This window comes from Lepidochelys kempii, chromosome 2, assembly GCF_965140265.1.
Source record: "Lepidochelys kempii isolate rLepKem1 chromosome 2, rLepKem1.hap2, whole genome shotgun sequence".
In the NCBI taxonomy this organism is placed as follows: Eukaryota; Metazoa; Chordata; order Testudines; family Cheloniidae; genus Lepidochelys; species Lepidochelys kempii.
This window is the reverse complement of record NC_133257.1, coordinates 29,437,907-29,455,377: the sequence shown is the minus strand read 5'-3', so window position 1 is coordinate 29,455,377 and position 17,471 is coordinate 29,437,907. Positions and strand designations below refer to the sequence as shown.

At 39.1% G+C, this 17,471-nt stretch overlaps 1 protein-coding gene across 5 annotated transcripts in view; it reads right to left on the bottom strand.

The window, feature by feature from the left end:
* The window catches only part of CSMD3 (CUB and Sushi multiple domains 3), a 1,204,651-nt gene that overhangs the window by 999,633 nt on the left and 187,547 nt on the right, over window positions 1-17,471 (bottom strand). For all 5 annotated transcript variants that reach the window (XM_073330296.1, XM_073330291.1, XM_073330295.1 and 2 more), the window contains exon 3: window positions 3,800-3,912. In XM_073330296.1, coding sequence (XP_073186397.1) covers window positions 3,800-3,912 — 113 coding nt within the window. The remainder of the gene's footprint in view (window positions 1-3,799; window positions 3,913-17,471) is intronic.

Here is a 17,471-nt window from a genome sequence, read left to right as displayed (position 1 = left end):
TTACTGCGCTTATTGGCTAGGATGTTAAATTTTCAAAGCTATTGTCCAATGAGTGAAGTTTTAACTGATAGCACACTTAATTGCAATTAAGTTGTCTATTGGTATTCTTTGTTTTATTCTTAAAAATTAAATTGAAAACAGAAATAGAATTGGATTGCTGAATGAAATAGGTTGGCAAAATCTTTCTTCAGTGCTCTACTTGTAATTCTATGTCCTTCCTTTCCCATGTTTAGTCTCAAAAAGGGAACAGAGAAATTAATACAATACCTATAGGTCATTCTTGAGTAAGTCCCTAGCAGATTCGTAGTTCACTTAGATTGTGAGCTACTCTGGAGTTTCCGGTCATGTCTCAGATGAAATACAAATAAATGTTTAGTTTCTGCACAAGCATGCTTTCCATACGATCATATATCTATATCTGAAAGAATATGTCTGAAAATGTGGCAATGAGAAATTACTGCAAAGTTAATCATTGTTTCAGAGATGGTAATTCTTCCTTCTCCATTTTGTATTTTTAAAAAATGGAATGAGTCCTGTAATTCATATATGACAAGGCTGAATAATGTTTAACATAACTCATTCAACAACTTAGTCTTTCAAACACAGATTCATTTAAATACATAGTTTAATACTCAGCCCCCCTCCCTTGCAAGCTACCACTTTCTACCTTTATATCATGTTTTCAGTGATGTGCCACTTTTTTTTCTTTTTTTTAATCTCAGGTTTCAAATTTTAACTGCATATTCAGACACCTAAATAAGTTGCCTGACTTTCAGAGGTACCGAACAGCCTGCAGCTCTGTTAAAGTTCAGTAGGAGCTGCTGAGGGCTTGGAACTTTTGAAAATTGGGCCAGATCAGGTGTCTACATATGAACTTGGGGTGCTAGATAGAGACACACAGTTTTGAAAATATTAGTTAGGGTTCTTTGTGTTCACAAAGAGCAGGGGTAAAGTACTGGAGATTCTACTGATATGGAATCTCATTTAAATAAATCTATTCTCTAATGCCAAAAAGTAAGACATCACATGAATGTAATCTAATAGTCATCCCCTCTTCCATCAGCTGGGTTGCAGGGGAGCGTGATTTGAGAGACAAGCTAGGCAGGGGAATGGGAATTGAAATAAGTGTTGTTGTGGGGGATGGCACTGCCTATTGCCAGTTCTACGGGAGGCAGGTGATGCTGTGGGACAGGGAGGGAGGCTGAGGGACTTCTGGCTGCAAGACAAGTTTGGATTTTTAGACAATGTAGTCTCATCTCATTCTTTTGGAAGAACACAGTAAAACACTTGAGATCAGATTCAGCAAAGCACATGTTTGTTTAACTTTCAGCTCATGCTTACAAACCTGGCTGAATCAGGGCCCATTAACTAGAGGAGTTTTAATTAGTTTGTTAAAAGAAATGGTTATATTGACACAGGGTGAAATTTTCTAAAGTTCCTACATGACTGAGGAGTTCAAGTCCCATTGAAAATTAGAGCGCTGTTTAAGCCTGGAATTGAATCTATGTGAAGAGTCTTCCAGCTGACCAGCCACATAGGGGTTCCTGTGCAACCTTGCACATTTTGGGCTTGATCTATAGCTCACTGAAGTCAATAGCAAAGCTCTCATTAATTTTAATAGTGCAGGATCAGGGCCATTGTGTACCTGAGAATGGGCCCCACACATGCAGGTTTATACAGATCCAGTGGTTCCAGTACCCCATGCACCCAAGCAGAGTGTAAATTTGAGCTCCCCAACCTCCCTGCACTCCATGCTCAGAGCCCAAATAATCTGGTTTTATGTGGATAGAGTCATTTTTTACCCTGATGAGAAATGTTTGAGGTTTTATTGTTGTTGTGATGTTGGTTTGGTTTTGTTTTGTTTTTTTCAGGATTGGATTTTTGAGAGTATTAACAAACAAACAAACAAAAACCAGCCAACCAAACAGAACCCCCCCCCCACCACACACACGCATTTTTAAAAATAGTATGAAACTACGGGACCTTTTATAGAAGTGCTGAAAGCACTATTTAGACCTTGAAAGTGCCTGGACTCTTTCAACATTAGACCATCAAAGCAACAGAAAAAAATTACAATATATTTTCCAAATATGAAAGAAGAAATTATATATTATAGTTTGAATATTTACATTTCTAGATAATATATTGCTTGACAAAATCACCACCAAACATCTGTTACAATAGAGTAAAAAATGTGTCTAATCCATCTCAAATATAATTTGTTACACTATATCTACAATTTAAATTCTGTAAATTACCCTTCTGTTGTATGTGAACTAGAAAATGATTGCAGAATAAACAAAGTAATTAAACAAGTTCAAAACAACCAGAAACTACAAAACAGGTCTCAAAAACATACAAATAACAGGTATTTTTTATTTCCTTGTTTAATTAACTGTGTGATTTAGGGAAAACTATTTGTGTGAATTAGTATTCGAACTCATAGTATCGTGCAGTATTCAGATAAACAGTTCCTAGCAGTGTCTGTGGCTGAAGACAAGCAACTTCGCTTGGCATCAGTCATAGGTGTTCTATATGCCAACATAAGTCCTCTGTGCAGAAGATGAGCCTCCAGGCATCTTCCTAATCGCTGCCTCCCCAAACTGCACCTCAACTGCTTAAACTCCCAGAGATTAAATCAGAGTGATCCACAGGAACAAAGAGGATAAAACTCAGAGATGTGACCTTCTTCAAATATTTTATAGCTATTGGTTAGCTGATAGTTGATCTCTCCCCCTCTAGTTAGGGTGTCTATGTGTCAGCACCAATAAAGAGAGACCACAAATCCCTAGAAGTTATTACTCTTGAAATTCACAAGGAAATAGACCTGATTCTGTGCACAAACAGGAGTGCACAATCACTGCATTGAAATACAGAAGGTGATAGCCAAACCACCTGTCGGGCCAGAGTATTCATATGCCAAGACAACCTGAAGATGAGGTTGATTATAGAGGAGGTCTCTTTGAACCTATGTAACAAACATAGTCCTTTGATTCAGGAAGACGACACATCAATCCATTCAAGGTGATGCCTACACTCATACTGAACCCTCAGAAGACCCCACAGGGACTCTTGATGGCAGCACTGACAGCAGCTCAGAACTTAGCCATCACCTCTCTTATATAAACAGTAAAACCAGAAACTTTGGTTCTGCTCCAGGGACCCAGCAAGCATTTAGATGCTGGAATAAACTTGTATCCTCGATTACCCTTCTTCATATACTGAAATCAGATGGGGGGAAAAAATCACAGCTAGCCTCTTTTCATTGTGCATAATTGATTTCAAGTTGACCTTTTGCGGAACATGACCATACTCAATGTTTGTATGGGTGCCAGAACCTTGCCTTTAGTTACTACACATGTTCTTGTTTATAGTACACAAATAAATATTCAGCTAGGATCAGAAAATCTTTGATACTTGGTATTTTTTGGACTAACAAACTTTGAAAATACTAAAGATTACAGTCATTAAAAGTGTATGTAATACTTTTTTCCAAAATGTTAATGCCACAACTATCAGACAGTAAGACAGTAAGATTGAAAAATAATATGGGAAATCAATCAGTTTTGGGGCAAGATAAGGAATTTATTATGGAGTATTTAAAACCTTTGATTTTTATGACAAACCTTGGTATACAATTGAAAGGTTCCACTAGAAGCAAATTTTTAAACCTTTTAATAAATGTACCTGGTTCAATCCAACTAGCAAAAGTCACATTTGAGCCCTGTTATATATATAGGGATGAGGTAAAACTTTCAAATCCTGTTGTTAAGAAGAGTGTTTAATCGTGTTCTCTTACCTTCATAGTATACTTTAAACCCATGGGCGCTAACTGCAAAGTCACTTGTCAAACGCAGTGAAAACACAGACTTTGTACTAGTCACAGGTGGAGGAAGATGAAATCCTGTTAACCTAAAAATATAAGCATAAATCATGGTTAATTATCTATAAAAATGCAACTGTACTGTTTCAAACTTATTGCTCACTACAAATTTCCATCATAAGACAGACAATCTATATAAAAGAACAGAATATACAGTGTATATTATTTGTGAAATTGGTTTTCTAAAATATCATAAGGAAGCTGTCCAACTGGCATTTATGTAGCCTGGCACAGGTGAGGTAGGTCAGCTCAAGAAGATTGTACATAAAGAAAGACATTAATACTGTAGAAACTATACAAACATGCCAGATTTACACCAGCTAAGGATCTGTCCCAGTATTTTTTATATTATGTGTTTTATAGATAGTTATGTGAGATCTTATGTTAGATGGTGTTTATCCAAGGAGTTTTATGCAGCATACAGTTTTACACACAAAAACGGAAGGGTTCACTTAAATGTGGGATGTTAGGATAATTTACGGCATGTACCTTAACCTCACAGAAGTGTTTTTCTTAAGTCTACTGTAGTGCCTATTAATTGTGGGAAGAATTGCTTAGACGGTTTTGTTTTAAATTCACAGAGAGATCCCAGAGGGTAGTGTTGAGTAATTACTCATCCACTCAAAAGGCTCTCTTGCAGGGTTTTCCAGCTGTGGTGTTTTTTGGGTTTGTTTGTTTGTTTGTTTTTGTTTTTTGTCACAACCGTATATACACAACAGGCAGCTGTGGAAGACAGTTTGACATTCAGTCCAGCATCTCCATTTCATCTGACTCAGGTGTTGCAGCATCTTGCTTTCCAAGTGCCTCGTTGATACTGGGATTTGTAGTAGAGTAAACTCACCAAGGTTCAAATCGCAAAGGACAAAAGTGATGTTGGCTGGCTGATGGAATTAGCTAGGGAATTTGATGGACACGATTGAGGACACATGCTCAGTATTCATCAGTGAAGTTTGCAATACTAAGGTTACAGTTGGTCCCCCAATTTCTCCAGACAGAGGTGGCTTCAGTGGCTAAAAGTATCCATTTTCATCTGTGCTTGGTGTGACAACTGTGGAATTTCTCTTTGGTATTGACTTTGCCTGTAAATCAATGTACTTGTGGCTTCATAAAACTGTAATACTCCCTATATGGGGCTACCCTTCAGCTTCTTCCCCTGGTGCAGCATTTGCAGCCTAACCACTTAATGGATGGAACAAAAGGCGCAAGTTATGCAAATACTCCATAGATTGAACTAGCTACCCATTTCTTACAAGTGCAGGTACAATTCAAATATGGAAATTGATTTCTTTTAAAATGTGTTATAATTTGTATCCTAGTTACTTGAGAGAATTCCTTCCTCTGAAATCGCTTCCACAGCAGATAAGGTCAGCCAGTATGCTCTCACCAGAATCTCTCAGGAGCTGCCTGGGAGCTGCCAGCAGGACAATTTCTGTGGCAGGGGCAAAGGGCTCTGCTCTAGAATTTGTTGACCTAACAAAGCTTGACATTACTGATCTCAAAGTTACAGTGTATAATTTTTCTGTCAACTCAGACTTTTTATCTGAAAATTGTGATAAATTAATAGTTTATTTTAAGCCTCAACTTAGAATTTCATTACTTTTGTGGTTTTATGGCTGACCCATTATTATTTTATTTTGTTTAAATATATGTTTTTTTTTCTTTCTTTCCATTTCACTGGGGGACATTTTCCCTATTTTTTTTTCATACTGGTGTCCATCGTGTTTCTGGGAAAATGTATACATTTAATATAAAATGTAACACAGCAAACCCAAAACAAAAGGGACTCCCAACCTAATAACTAAACACACATTGCAAATGATGGGTGCTGAGAACTCTCAGCCCCAATCAGGAGTGTGCAGTGCCTCCCAGGAACAGATCCAGACCTCATTATAGGAGAACGGCACACTCAATATTTTGCTCCTATTTTTAAATTGATGTCTGTGGAGGTTCCTTTTCCTCTGACTAGACATATTTTAAATTATTTCATAACTTTTGTTCTTCAGAAAGACTAAAGAAGAAAACAGCAGATAATGTGGAGAGATGATCTTGCTGGGTCGATAAAGATGTGTTTCGGGAGCCAGTAGATTGCTGAACAGCAACACAGCTACTAAGCATTCTTTCCATTACAAAAGTGAGAAAAAAGATATTTTGATATTTTTTAAGGAAAACACGTGAATTATTAATGAAGGTGTGGGTTTTGTTTCCTGGAAAAAAACAGATATGAAAAAACATCACATCATAGCATTTTCAGTTTGGTCTTGATTGAAGCAGTACAAATACCATGGCGTCTCAATAACTAATACATTTTCTGCTGCTAGTATAGAAATTCAGTCACACACTTACTCATAAAATGCGAAATATGTAGAGTTTAATCATTATCAGTAATTCCATTCTTATAAGCGGGAGCTTGAAATTGATGGAAAATCTAGAATGCTAACGGTCAGGGTTTGAAGGTACTAACCATTCTTCTCTATTTTTCACAAGTTGTACTGTGTAATAAGTATAGGTAGGATATCAGTAATGTGATTTCTCCTTTTTTTTAACCTTAAGGCATTACTCCATGAGTTCTACAAAGTGTACCAATTATACTGATGTTGAGAGCTATCTACTCTAGATACTATAGTTAATTTTGTAATGTTCTCTGGTGACTAGCTACTCTGTATTCTGAAGGGCATTTAATTAGAGATGTCTTGATTGCTGCTTCATCTGTGACTGTAATTTGGTAAAGAATCAATTCAATTTTCCCCCAAGGGACACTTTCTCTTTAATCTTCTGCCTGGGCTAGATCCATAGTTAAAACAGCTCAAAAATAGGAAGGGAACACACACTAATTTTGGTCATGATAGGACTAACAGTCATGTGATGAGGGAGTGTTGCTTATGGTTGGGCATTTGACCATTCCAAAAATAATTGGTTGATTGACCATTCAAACAGGTCCAATATTGTCATAAGACAAAAATGGTAAAATAGGTTAAGGCACTAATTTATTATAACCATAACAACAGTAACAAAAAATAATACGACTTTATATGGAAAGGCTTTGCCTTAGATAGCTATTTATACCTAATTATAAAAAAAAAGTTACTTTACTGCGTTATTTTAACTTAGAAAAATGCAAAAAACAATTACATGAAGTTTAAAAGAAAAGAACTGAATAATTATTACTTTTTTTAGCAATGTTAGGTTTTTATTTTAATGTGAATGTTATTCAAGATTGAAGAGTTACAATAGACAAGAAATTAAACAGAAATAAAAGAAACATATATAAAAGAAAAAAGTAATTTTAAATGCATTTATGCTAAGTAGGCAGCAGAGCTACTCTATAAGCATCTTGCTTTTCATTATCTTTTTGGAGATATCTTTTGGATGGGTATATATATATATAAATATGTGTGTGTGGAAGGGAAGTTTTGTTGAGAGGAAAGGACTGGGGGTTTATTTACATGGGTATTTAATGTAGGTTGTTTGCTTTGCTGATGATGACAGCGGTGCTGGGAGGCTTTGTGGGTGATGACAGAGGCTTAATTTTTCTGTTTGTGCTGAGAGAAGAGGTTTAGTGACTATGAATTCTCTCCTCCCTCTCGCATTTTCTTGTGAGTTAAGTTCTGGGTTTTTTTGGTCTAGTCAGTTTAAATTGTAAACTCCCTGGGGAAGGGACCATATATTTTAGCTTGTTTAATCTTCTTTGTTAACTGTTGCCTGCATTGATGCAACTAAAAATACACATACATAAAATGTTTGTTCTAGAAAGACTACAGCTAATCAAAATGCTCAACTTGATTACACCAAAAACATGAATAAAAACCAATAAGTTCATGTTAATTTATAATTTATTCACATGCATAAGACAGTAAATACATGCCTAATCAATAAGTGCCACACTCTTACAAACTATACTTACCAACTTATAAAACTAGACAACCCAAGCCAGTACTCCTAATAAAAATAATTCCTTACTTTGAAATTAAATGGCACATACAATTGGAGCCTCCTGTTTCTACAGACAGTGATTTCAGTCACATGTTTATAATGTCCAGCAAATAAAGGTTGTTTATTATGAATAAATTATTTATTTATGAATAAGTAGTTCATAATTAGGAAATTTGTCCTATTATAACTTTATGAGGAGTACATGTACATATACATGTTTATATGGGCAGTAACCAATAAGGCTTGCATTACATCCCCAATGCATTTCAGGCTAAGTAATTTAGGTATGATGATGGTGAGCATTGTGGCACCTATCTTTTAGGTGTCTAGAAAAACATTAGGATTCTCAAAGTCTGAGTTCAGCACCTCGGATTCCCTATATAATTAATGGGGAGCAATAGGTGCCTCAGAATGGGGTTAACAAAACCAGCATGCTAAGCGGCTCCTTGCCTAAGCTAGTCAATGCGGTGTGTGTTAAACCAGCCCTTTTCTCAGAGACAGTCCCCTAAATCAGGGGTGCAGAGAGGCACTTCCTTCCGCTTGGAATTCTCAGCTGCAAACCCTCCGCTGCATTAGGCACCTATGCTGTTTTGGCAAGAGGTTGGTGCTGAGGGTGCGTGGAAGACAACCTCCCTCAACTTTTAGCCTAGTAGTTAGGTACTTACCTGTGATATGGGAGATCCCAATTCAAGTCCCTCCTCCACCTGAGGGAGAAAAGGAATTTAAACAGGGATCTGCCATCTCTCAGGTAAGTGCCCTGACTACTAGGCTGTACAATATTGTGATGGGGAACTCCATCAGTCTCTGCCTTTGAAGCTCTTCCACTTTGGATAAATCATTTTAAAAGGCCATCGGACTAGAAAAAGAGCAAGTATGAAAATGACTGTATAGCCTGCTGGTTAGAGCCCTTAGCTGAGGCGGGAGCCCCAAGATCCAGTCCCCGTGCTGCAATGATTCTGTATTTATCCACAGCAGATCAGCTTCAACAGGAGAGACTGAAGGAGCCCCACCTCAGAATAGCCTGTGGTTAGGGCACTTACCTCAGAGGTGGCAGAACCCTGTTGAAATGCCTTCTCTCCCTTTCGGTGGAGGGGGGACTTGAACTGGTGGTCTACCATATCTGAGGTGAGTACCTCAAGCACTGGACTAAAAAACATATGAGGGGCTGCTGCTCTTGGCCATTTTGTGCAAGCTCACCTACAGGGCATCAATCTGGTAGACAGTGTCTGAGCACATCTACTGGATCAGGCCCCACAGGTGAGTTTGGCAGAGGAATGCCTATCTCTCTGTGACTTGGGCATCCAGACATCTGGTGTGGGACTGCAGTGCATGTTCAGATGTAGAAACATAGGTACCTAGGAAACTTTTACTGTACAAATTTAAGCACTGAATGAATGTAGGTGCCCACAGAGTTCAGTGGCTAAGCACCTAATTCCTTTTGTGACTCCTGCGCCTTAGGTAGTTATTGGTCCTGGCTGATTAAGTAATTTTACTTCCACCCTTCTTCCTTTTATCACGACCCTTATGCAATAGCTGATCAGAAATGTGCTGCCTGTTTCTTCTCATTGTTTAATTGGCATTCCAGGGTTTGAAATTATATGGGATATCACGTTCTTTCTCTCTCTCTCTTTTTTCTTTCTTTGAAGTTACATAGTAACTTCATGAGGGTTTCCGATTAATAAACATGCAATTACATGTTCTTAACAGATCACTTAGTAACAGTATTTGGCATAGCCAAGAAGTAATTACTATATTCTGTAATACGCACACTGCTTTGAATAACAAAAGTAACCAACTGATGTGAAACTTTCTTTGAATGTTAGTTATCTAAACAACTTTCTGATTATTATTTGTATTGTGTTACAAAGGCCACAATTAGGATCACAGCCCCATTGTACTAGGTGCTGTACAAAACCATAGACAGACACAGACACTACCTGAAAGAGCTTACTCTTTCATTGAAAACAACGCATAACAAGCAAGTGTAACAATCAACAAGGAGAAAACAGAGAGGAGTCAGGTTAGCAAACAGTATTAAGAGCTCACAGTTATACAGGCTTGGTGGTTCCAATTTTTTTAAAAATCTGAAAACAAAACAAAAAATACAACAGCTATCTCCACCTGTTCCATCCCCAGCCAACATTAGTTAACATGGCAGAAATGAGTCTTGAGGTGGGATATTTATGCAAAATAATAATTTATCTCCCAAAGTCAATATCCACTATGCATTAAATATAGTGAAAAACCCCATATTCACAGTTTTTTCTGAGCCCATGCTTATCAAAATTAGTTTCATATCTCACATTCTATTTGTATCAAAGAAGGTTTTACTGTAGTTTCAACCCTTTGTGATTTCATTGTTCTGAAGCATTCTGGCTGCTGTTTCTTGATAAGGCCTTGCTACTTTTTCAGATGATGATGGATAATGGTATAAGGAAATGGTTAGAGCGCCAGTGTTCAAACCTTGTAAGTACATGTAGAGATGCAGCAAGCAGGAGCACTGGCTCCTGTAGCAAGAAACCATAGCAGTCAAGAGCCAGTGTTCACAAAAGGCTGAAACCAGTCATTAGAAAAAATGAAGCACGTTCATTTCTGCTTCAGGTCTAGAGTATCATCATACTTTCATTTGCAGCCATCCTCTGCCTTCTGTAGGAATCACTGGATCAAGGAAGATTGAGTTCGGTACATTTGAGAGATTTCTGTAACAGTAAAAGTTTGTAAAAGTGTAGGTTGGCATTTACATGCTTAGTGGAACAGATGTGCACATCTCTACCCACTGATGTCTTGTCAGCATTACTGACCTCCTGCATCTATCTGAATTGAGTGTATTGTGCAGTTGCCTATTGGACATTTGGACCTCTTTCTGTAAAATAGTTAACACACAACATAAAATTAAGTCTGGACACTCAAGCACTGAGAGAGAGAGAACTGGGACTAAACTGAAACCTGGGCACAGCTTACACGTGTTCTGATATTTTATCATACAGAGTAAAAAGTTGACAGTCCTTCCAGAGAAAATCATTTGCCTAAAGATATACCAAAGATGCAATCTTGTACCTTGTGGAATTAAGAGATTTGTATAATGAGAAGATACAATTTCACTTCAGGCACTATTTGGATACAAAACTATGAGGCCTCAGGAAACACAATTTCAATAGAACCAGGAGCTTGTGTTTTTGTGATACCACACTTTCATTTACCTGGACCAGTATGAGGGGGAAAAGTTACACTTAGTCATTTACATTATGAATATCCCTTTGTTGCTCCCCCACATCCACAGAGAGCTAGGGATGGGTAACACTGCACTGAAAACATGCATGCCACTTAAAAAATGTATTTCCCCCTAGGTTTTACACAACTACTGAGCAAAACAGGTGGATTTACCATGACAACAAAATGCACCTTGTGACTCATAGAGCATGTATGCTATGGGACAATTTCCTTACATAATGGCTAGCAGCTGCTTTGGTAGCCTGCCATATACCATTCATACTTTGCAATTGGAGTCTACTGTTCATCTGCCTATTACAAAAGGGTAGGTAAACAAGTTTTTCTACAGTAGTAATTTCCTGTACCACAGTGTGTAATCATAAATAAAACCATAAAAACAGCAGGGTGGCCTAATGATCTCTTTGCTGAAAATCTGACAAGTCTATTTTTCACCCCACTTATTTACCTGCTTTCTTTATTATGAGGAGAACCTTTGGAAAATAAAGCAGCATTTAAGTGTAGTTAGACCAAAAAGAAGCTTCTTTGTTTCCGGGGAAACTCAGGATTTTAGATGCTATAGATGTTTTTGCCACTCTGGGGATATCACTAGTTTAATTGATCAGGGAAGTACAGAAGTGGAGGGGACCAATTTTAGTTCCTCATTTGCTGTATTTGTCAGCCAGACATGGGTCTTTACAGGGGAGTGTGGGGAAAGAAGGGGAGAGACTGGAAGACTCTTCCCTGCAATGCTCAAAAGGAAAGCAAACTCTGGGTTACTAGGTGATTCCAAGAAGACATATTACTCCTAATGGTCCTGGTCCTGCATGGTACTCAGCACCTTAGCTTTTGGAGCTGAGAGCACCAAGCACTAACTCTGAGCAAATATCTGATTTTTCAGTTTGCTGACAATTCCAAAAAAGTCAGGGGAAAATAAATTGTTTCAGACAAAATGCTTCATTTGATGCAGCACAAAAAGTTTCATTTTTGAGCTTTAAAACATAAAATAAAATTGAAGTTAATTTCTAAAGAAAAAGATGGTGTTATTAAAAATACTCAAAATGTTTCATTTCAAAAATGTTGAAATGAAATGTTTCCATTTAAAATGTTTCTTTTTCTTTTGACAGAAACAAATCAATAAAATCGACACATATTCTCTAAATGTTTCAGGTGACCTGACTCTGCATTTTCAGTGACAAAAATTTTCAGACAAATTTCACCCAACTCCCCTCAGCACCTTCCAAAAAGCATTTGGGCCTAATCAGAGCAACACTATTACTGTTACTCCAATTCTGACCACATATTCAGTGCTGTACAGTCCCTTCATGTTCCTCACCTCCACCTACAATGAACTAGAGCTCTATAGGCTAACTAGGTGCTTACTATCCAAGGTTCTGATCCCCCCACATACAACCCCATCACAGTCAATGGGGCCTTTCTCAGGTGCAAGTGTCTGTCAGCCTGGGCCTACTTGTAGGATTTGGGCCTAAAATAGGATCTAGGATACAGATATCTTTAAAAATAACCTACACAATGTTTTATAACCAATTAATAAACAAAAACTTTCCATTTGCCTCTCCCTTCCCCCAAAAACTCTGGCCAGCATGTCACAGAACCTGAGGGAGAAATGAAACAAAACACTTCTATTAGTGTCCTTGGAATCTGCCGCTTATCACACTAAAACTAAAACCAGAATTCAAAAGAGAGGTGAGAGTCATTCTCTTTTCTCCTGAACAGATTGAAGTAGTTGAAGCCTCAGTGGGAAGCAACCAACTTCTTATGAAATACCTTTGATACACACAAAATACAACCGCAGGATGGAATCTAAATGAAAAACAAAACAGGCAGCTAAGGAACTCAGAATAGAAAATCAATCCCCAAATTCCAAAGGGAATTTTCTACCATAAGACCATGAAGCACATCAGCTATGACCTGGCAGTGCATCAACTGTGAAATACACTCAGAGAAATAGATTACAAATTCTATGAAACTGTATGTAACAAAAATTAAGAAGGATTGGTCCATTCTGCAGAGGCCCCTGCTCATAAATGAACTGATATGGTTCCAATCCCTGGGGATAGGCTGGATTAGAGGAACCATCACAAAACACCTTCACATCCTGGACACTGTGAGAACCAGCTGTCTTTGGTCTCCCTGTGTGTTGCTGTGCAGTGGGGATATGAGTGTAGGGCAGTGCACTGGTGAAAGGACAGAGCCATTGTCCGTTTCCTGGCTATGTTTGGGTTACAGGCATGCAGAAGCTGCTCTAATCCTGAACTGGGGAAGGGTTATGGAGCAGCTCCTTGATATAAGGAGGATTCCTTGACCCCATCTTTCCCTGGGTGTTCAGGCTGTGCACTGTGTGATACAGGGTAAGTCATTTCAAGAACTGTATAGCTGCCACACTTCCTGTACACTGTAGATGCTGTTTTTGGTTTCCTGGGATGTTTCCTGCTAGGGCAGAAACAAGGAAGCCCACGACAGGGCAGTTGCAGTCTGCAGCAATGTAGAGTAGTAGGCAGTTTTATTACTTCATTGCTGTACCTAGTTCTTGTTCATAATAAAGAGTTTATCTTGCTAGCAGTCCGCTCATCAGTAATTTACTACATAGTGGGTCAAATTGGGATTTACTGATTAATACTTTTTGTGTATTTATAGGTGCTCTCAAATATTTTTATCACTATTAATTAAAATATATTAAGAATTTTCAATAAAAAAATCCTCAGGAAATCTATAGCAGTGATTGTTTTGCTTTGCATCAGTAATTCAAAGTTATTGCACTATTATTTTTTCTTTGAAGGTACAGTTGCAGAAAGGAGAGCTGGCTGTATTTCAAGGAATCCCTGTTGAGGTTACAGGGACAAACCATCCCGATGAGTCGAAAGAATAGTAAATATGGCAGGCGACCAGCTTGGCTTAATGGTGAAATCCTAGAGGATCTTAAACATAAAAAAGAAGCTTACAAGAAGTGGAAGGTTGGACATATGACCAGGGAAGAGTATAAAAATATTGCTCGGGCATGTAGGAATGATATCAGGAGGGCCAAATCGCACCTGGAGCTGCAGCTAGCCAGAGATGTCAAGAGTAACAAGAAGGGTTTCTTCAGGTATGTTGGCAACAAGAAGAAAGCCAAGGAATGTGTGGGCCCCTTACTGAATGAGGGAGGCAACCTAGTGACAGAGGATGTGGAAAAAGCTAATGTACTCAATGCTTTTTTTGCCTCTGTTTTCACTAACAAGGTCAGCTCCCAGACTGCTGCGCTGGGCATCACAAAATGGGGAAGAGATGGCCAGCCCTCTGTGGAGATAGAGGTGGTTAGGGACTATTTAGAAAAGCTGGACGTGCACAAGTCCATGGGGCCGGACGAGTTGCATCCGAGAGTGCTGAAGGAATTGGCGGCTGTGATTGCAGAGCCTTTGGCCATTATCTTTGAAAACTCGTGGCGAACCGGGGAAGTCCCGGATGACTGGAAAAAGGCTAATGTAGTGCCAATCTTTAAAAAAGGGAAGAAGTAGGATCCTGGGAACTACAGGCCAGTCAGCCTCACCTCAGTCCCTGGAAAAATCATGGAGCAGGTCCTCAAAGAATCAATCCTGAAGCACTTGCATGAGAGGAAAGTGATCAGGAACAGCCAGCATGGATTCACCAAGGGAAGATCATGCCTGACTAATCTAATCGCCTTTTATGATGAGATTACTGGTTCTGTGGATGAAGGGAAAGCAGTGGATGTACTGTTTCTTGACTTTAGCAAAGCTTTTGACACGGTCTCCCACAGTATTCTTGTCAGCAAGTTAAGGAAGTATGGGCTGGATGAATGCACTATAAGGTGGGTAGAAAGCTGGCTAGATTGTCGGGCTCAACGGGTAGTGATCAATGGCTCCATGTCTAGTTGGCAGCCAGTATCAAGTGGAGTGCCCCAAGGGTTGGTCCTGGGGCTGGTTTTGTTCAATATCTTCATAAATGATCTGGAGGATGGTGTGGATTGCACTCTCAGCAAATTTGCGGATGATACTAAACTGGGGGGAGTGGTAGATACGCTGGAGGGGAGGGATAGGATACAGAAGGACCTAGACAAATTGGAGGATTGGGCCAAAAGAAATCTGATGAGGTTCAATAAGGATAAGTGCAGGGTCCTGCACTTAGGACGGAAGAACCCAATGCACAGCTACAGACTAGGGACCGAATGGCTAGGCAGCAGTTCTGCGGAAAAGGACCTAGGGGTGAGAGTGGACGAGAAGCTGGATATGAGTCAGCAGTGTGCCCTTGTTGCCAAGAAGGTCAGTGGCATTTTGGGATGTATAAGTAGGGGTACAGCGAGCAGATCGAGGGACGTGATCGTTCCCCTCTATTCGACATTGGTGGGGCCTCATCTGGAGTACTGTGTCCAGTTTTGGGCCCCACACTTCAAGAAGGATGTGGATAAATTGGAGAGAGTCCAGCGAAGGGCAACAAAAATTATTAGGGGACTGGAACACATGAGTTATGAGGAGAGGCTGAGGGAGCTGGGATTGTTTAGCCTGCAGAAGAGAAGAATGAGGGGGGATTTGATAGCTGCTTTCAACTACCTGAAAGGGGGTTCCAAAGAGGATGGCTCTAGACTGTTCTCAATGGCAGCAGATGACAGAACGAGGAGTAATGGTCTCAAGTTGCAGTGGGGGAGGTTTAGATTGGATATTAGGAAAAACTTTTTCACTAAGAGGGTGGTGAAACACTGGAATGCGTTACCTAGGGAGGTGGTAGAATCTCCTTCCTTAGAGGTTTTTAAGGTCAGGCTTGACAAAGCCCTGGCTGGGATGATTTAACTGGGAATTGGTCCTGCTTTGAGCAGGGGGTTGGACTAGATGACCTTCTGGGGTCCCTTCCAACCCTGATATTCTATGATTCTATGATTCTATGAAAGACCTCATACAGGAAGGAAAATGCACTGATTGTGACTGTTCTTCTTATGTGTTAATATCCTTCTGTGTACACCGAAGAGTCAGGAACACACACAAACCACAGTAGAGTAGCTGGCCTCAGGCTGCTTTTCTATCTGGGAACAGGAGACTCAAAAGCTAAAAACAGTGGTCCAAGAGCATTTTTTATTATGTGTGCTCTGCTTGAAATGGCAGGTGACTCTGGATTATTGGATCTGAAGATTCATCAAGAATGGTTTTCTAGAAGGTGCTATAGATATGGGAATAAACATCTAATTGCATGTCAAGTAAACATCCAGCTACAAAACTGGACTCTAAACTCATTAGCCCTTAAGGAAAGATGCACTTCTAACTGCAGGATCAAATTAGAGCAATCTCTTCAAAAGTCCAAAGCTAAAATGATGGGAAACAGTCTGATTTGTCATTGCAAAATGCTACTAGATAAATTGTTGACATTAGATTACAATGATGTAAATAAGATGACAGTATTATCTTGCTGCCCTCAGGCTGCTGGTAATTGTTCACTCAGAAGAAGACTAAAAGAGCTAGGAAAGCGTTTGGTATTTTTACTAAATGTATGATCCTTTTAAAACTTATTTTGATATTAATACAGAGCTCTCTGCCAGCCTTGTACAATTTTTTTTTTTATTATGCATTCCATTTATAGATTTTTAAAAGAAAACAGTCTTCACTGGGGACATTTTTTACTAGGGGACTGGACAATGCACTAGGGGGCTGACCTAAAGATAGCTGAAGTCAGTGTGAATCTTTCCATTGACCTCAGTGGGGCTTCAATAATGTTATAGAAAATGTGGGACAGGGAAAAATTCTGTGCTATAGGGGAAAATGCTGCACTATCTGGAAAGGTGGTGGAGTAAATTGTCTCTACCTGTTGGTTTATTGTACCTTGTGTCTTAAAAATGAAAAACAAAACTATGTGAAAGTCCAACCAAGTTAAGTTTTAACTTGATTTCAAAAGAGCGGTTATTTGGCATTGAACAGAGTCTTGAAAATGGTAAGCATAACAAAACAAAGGCCATTAACCAAATGAAGGAATCTGAAATGATTGCATTTCTAGTGATCAACAAAAGCAATAAAATAATCCCCACAGATCCCTTCAAATGTAGTTACACTCCCAAAAAAGTCAATAGTATGTTATTCCACATTTATTCTCTTTCCCTGAATTTACATATTTGATCTCATCAGTGTACAAACAAAATGTTTTACCTGTGACTGCAAGCCCTATAAGGTCATAAGAATGGCTATACTGGGTCAGATCAAAGATCCATCTAGCCCACATCCAACAGTGGCCAATGGCAGGTGCCCCAGAGGGAATGAACAGAACAGATAATCATGAAGTGATCTATCCCCTGTCGCCCATTCCCAGCTTCTGGCAAAAAGAGGCTAGTGACACCATCCCTGCCCATCCAGGTTAATTGCCATTGATGGATCTATCTCCATGAATCTATCTAGTTCTTTTTTTAACCCTGTGTCATAAATATAAAGGGAAGGGTAAACCCCTTTGAAATCCCTCC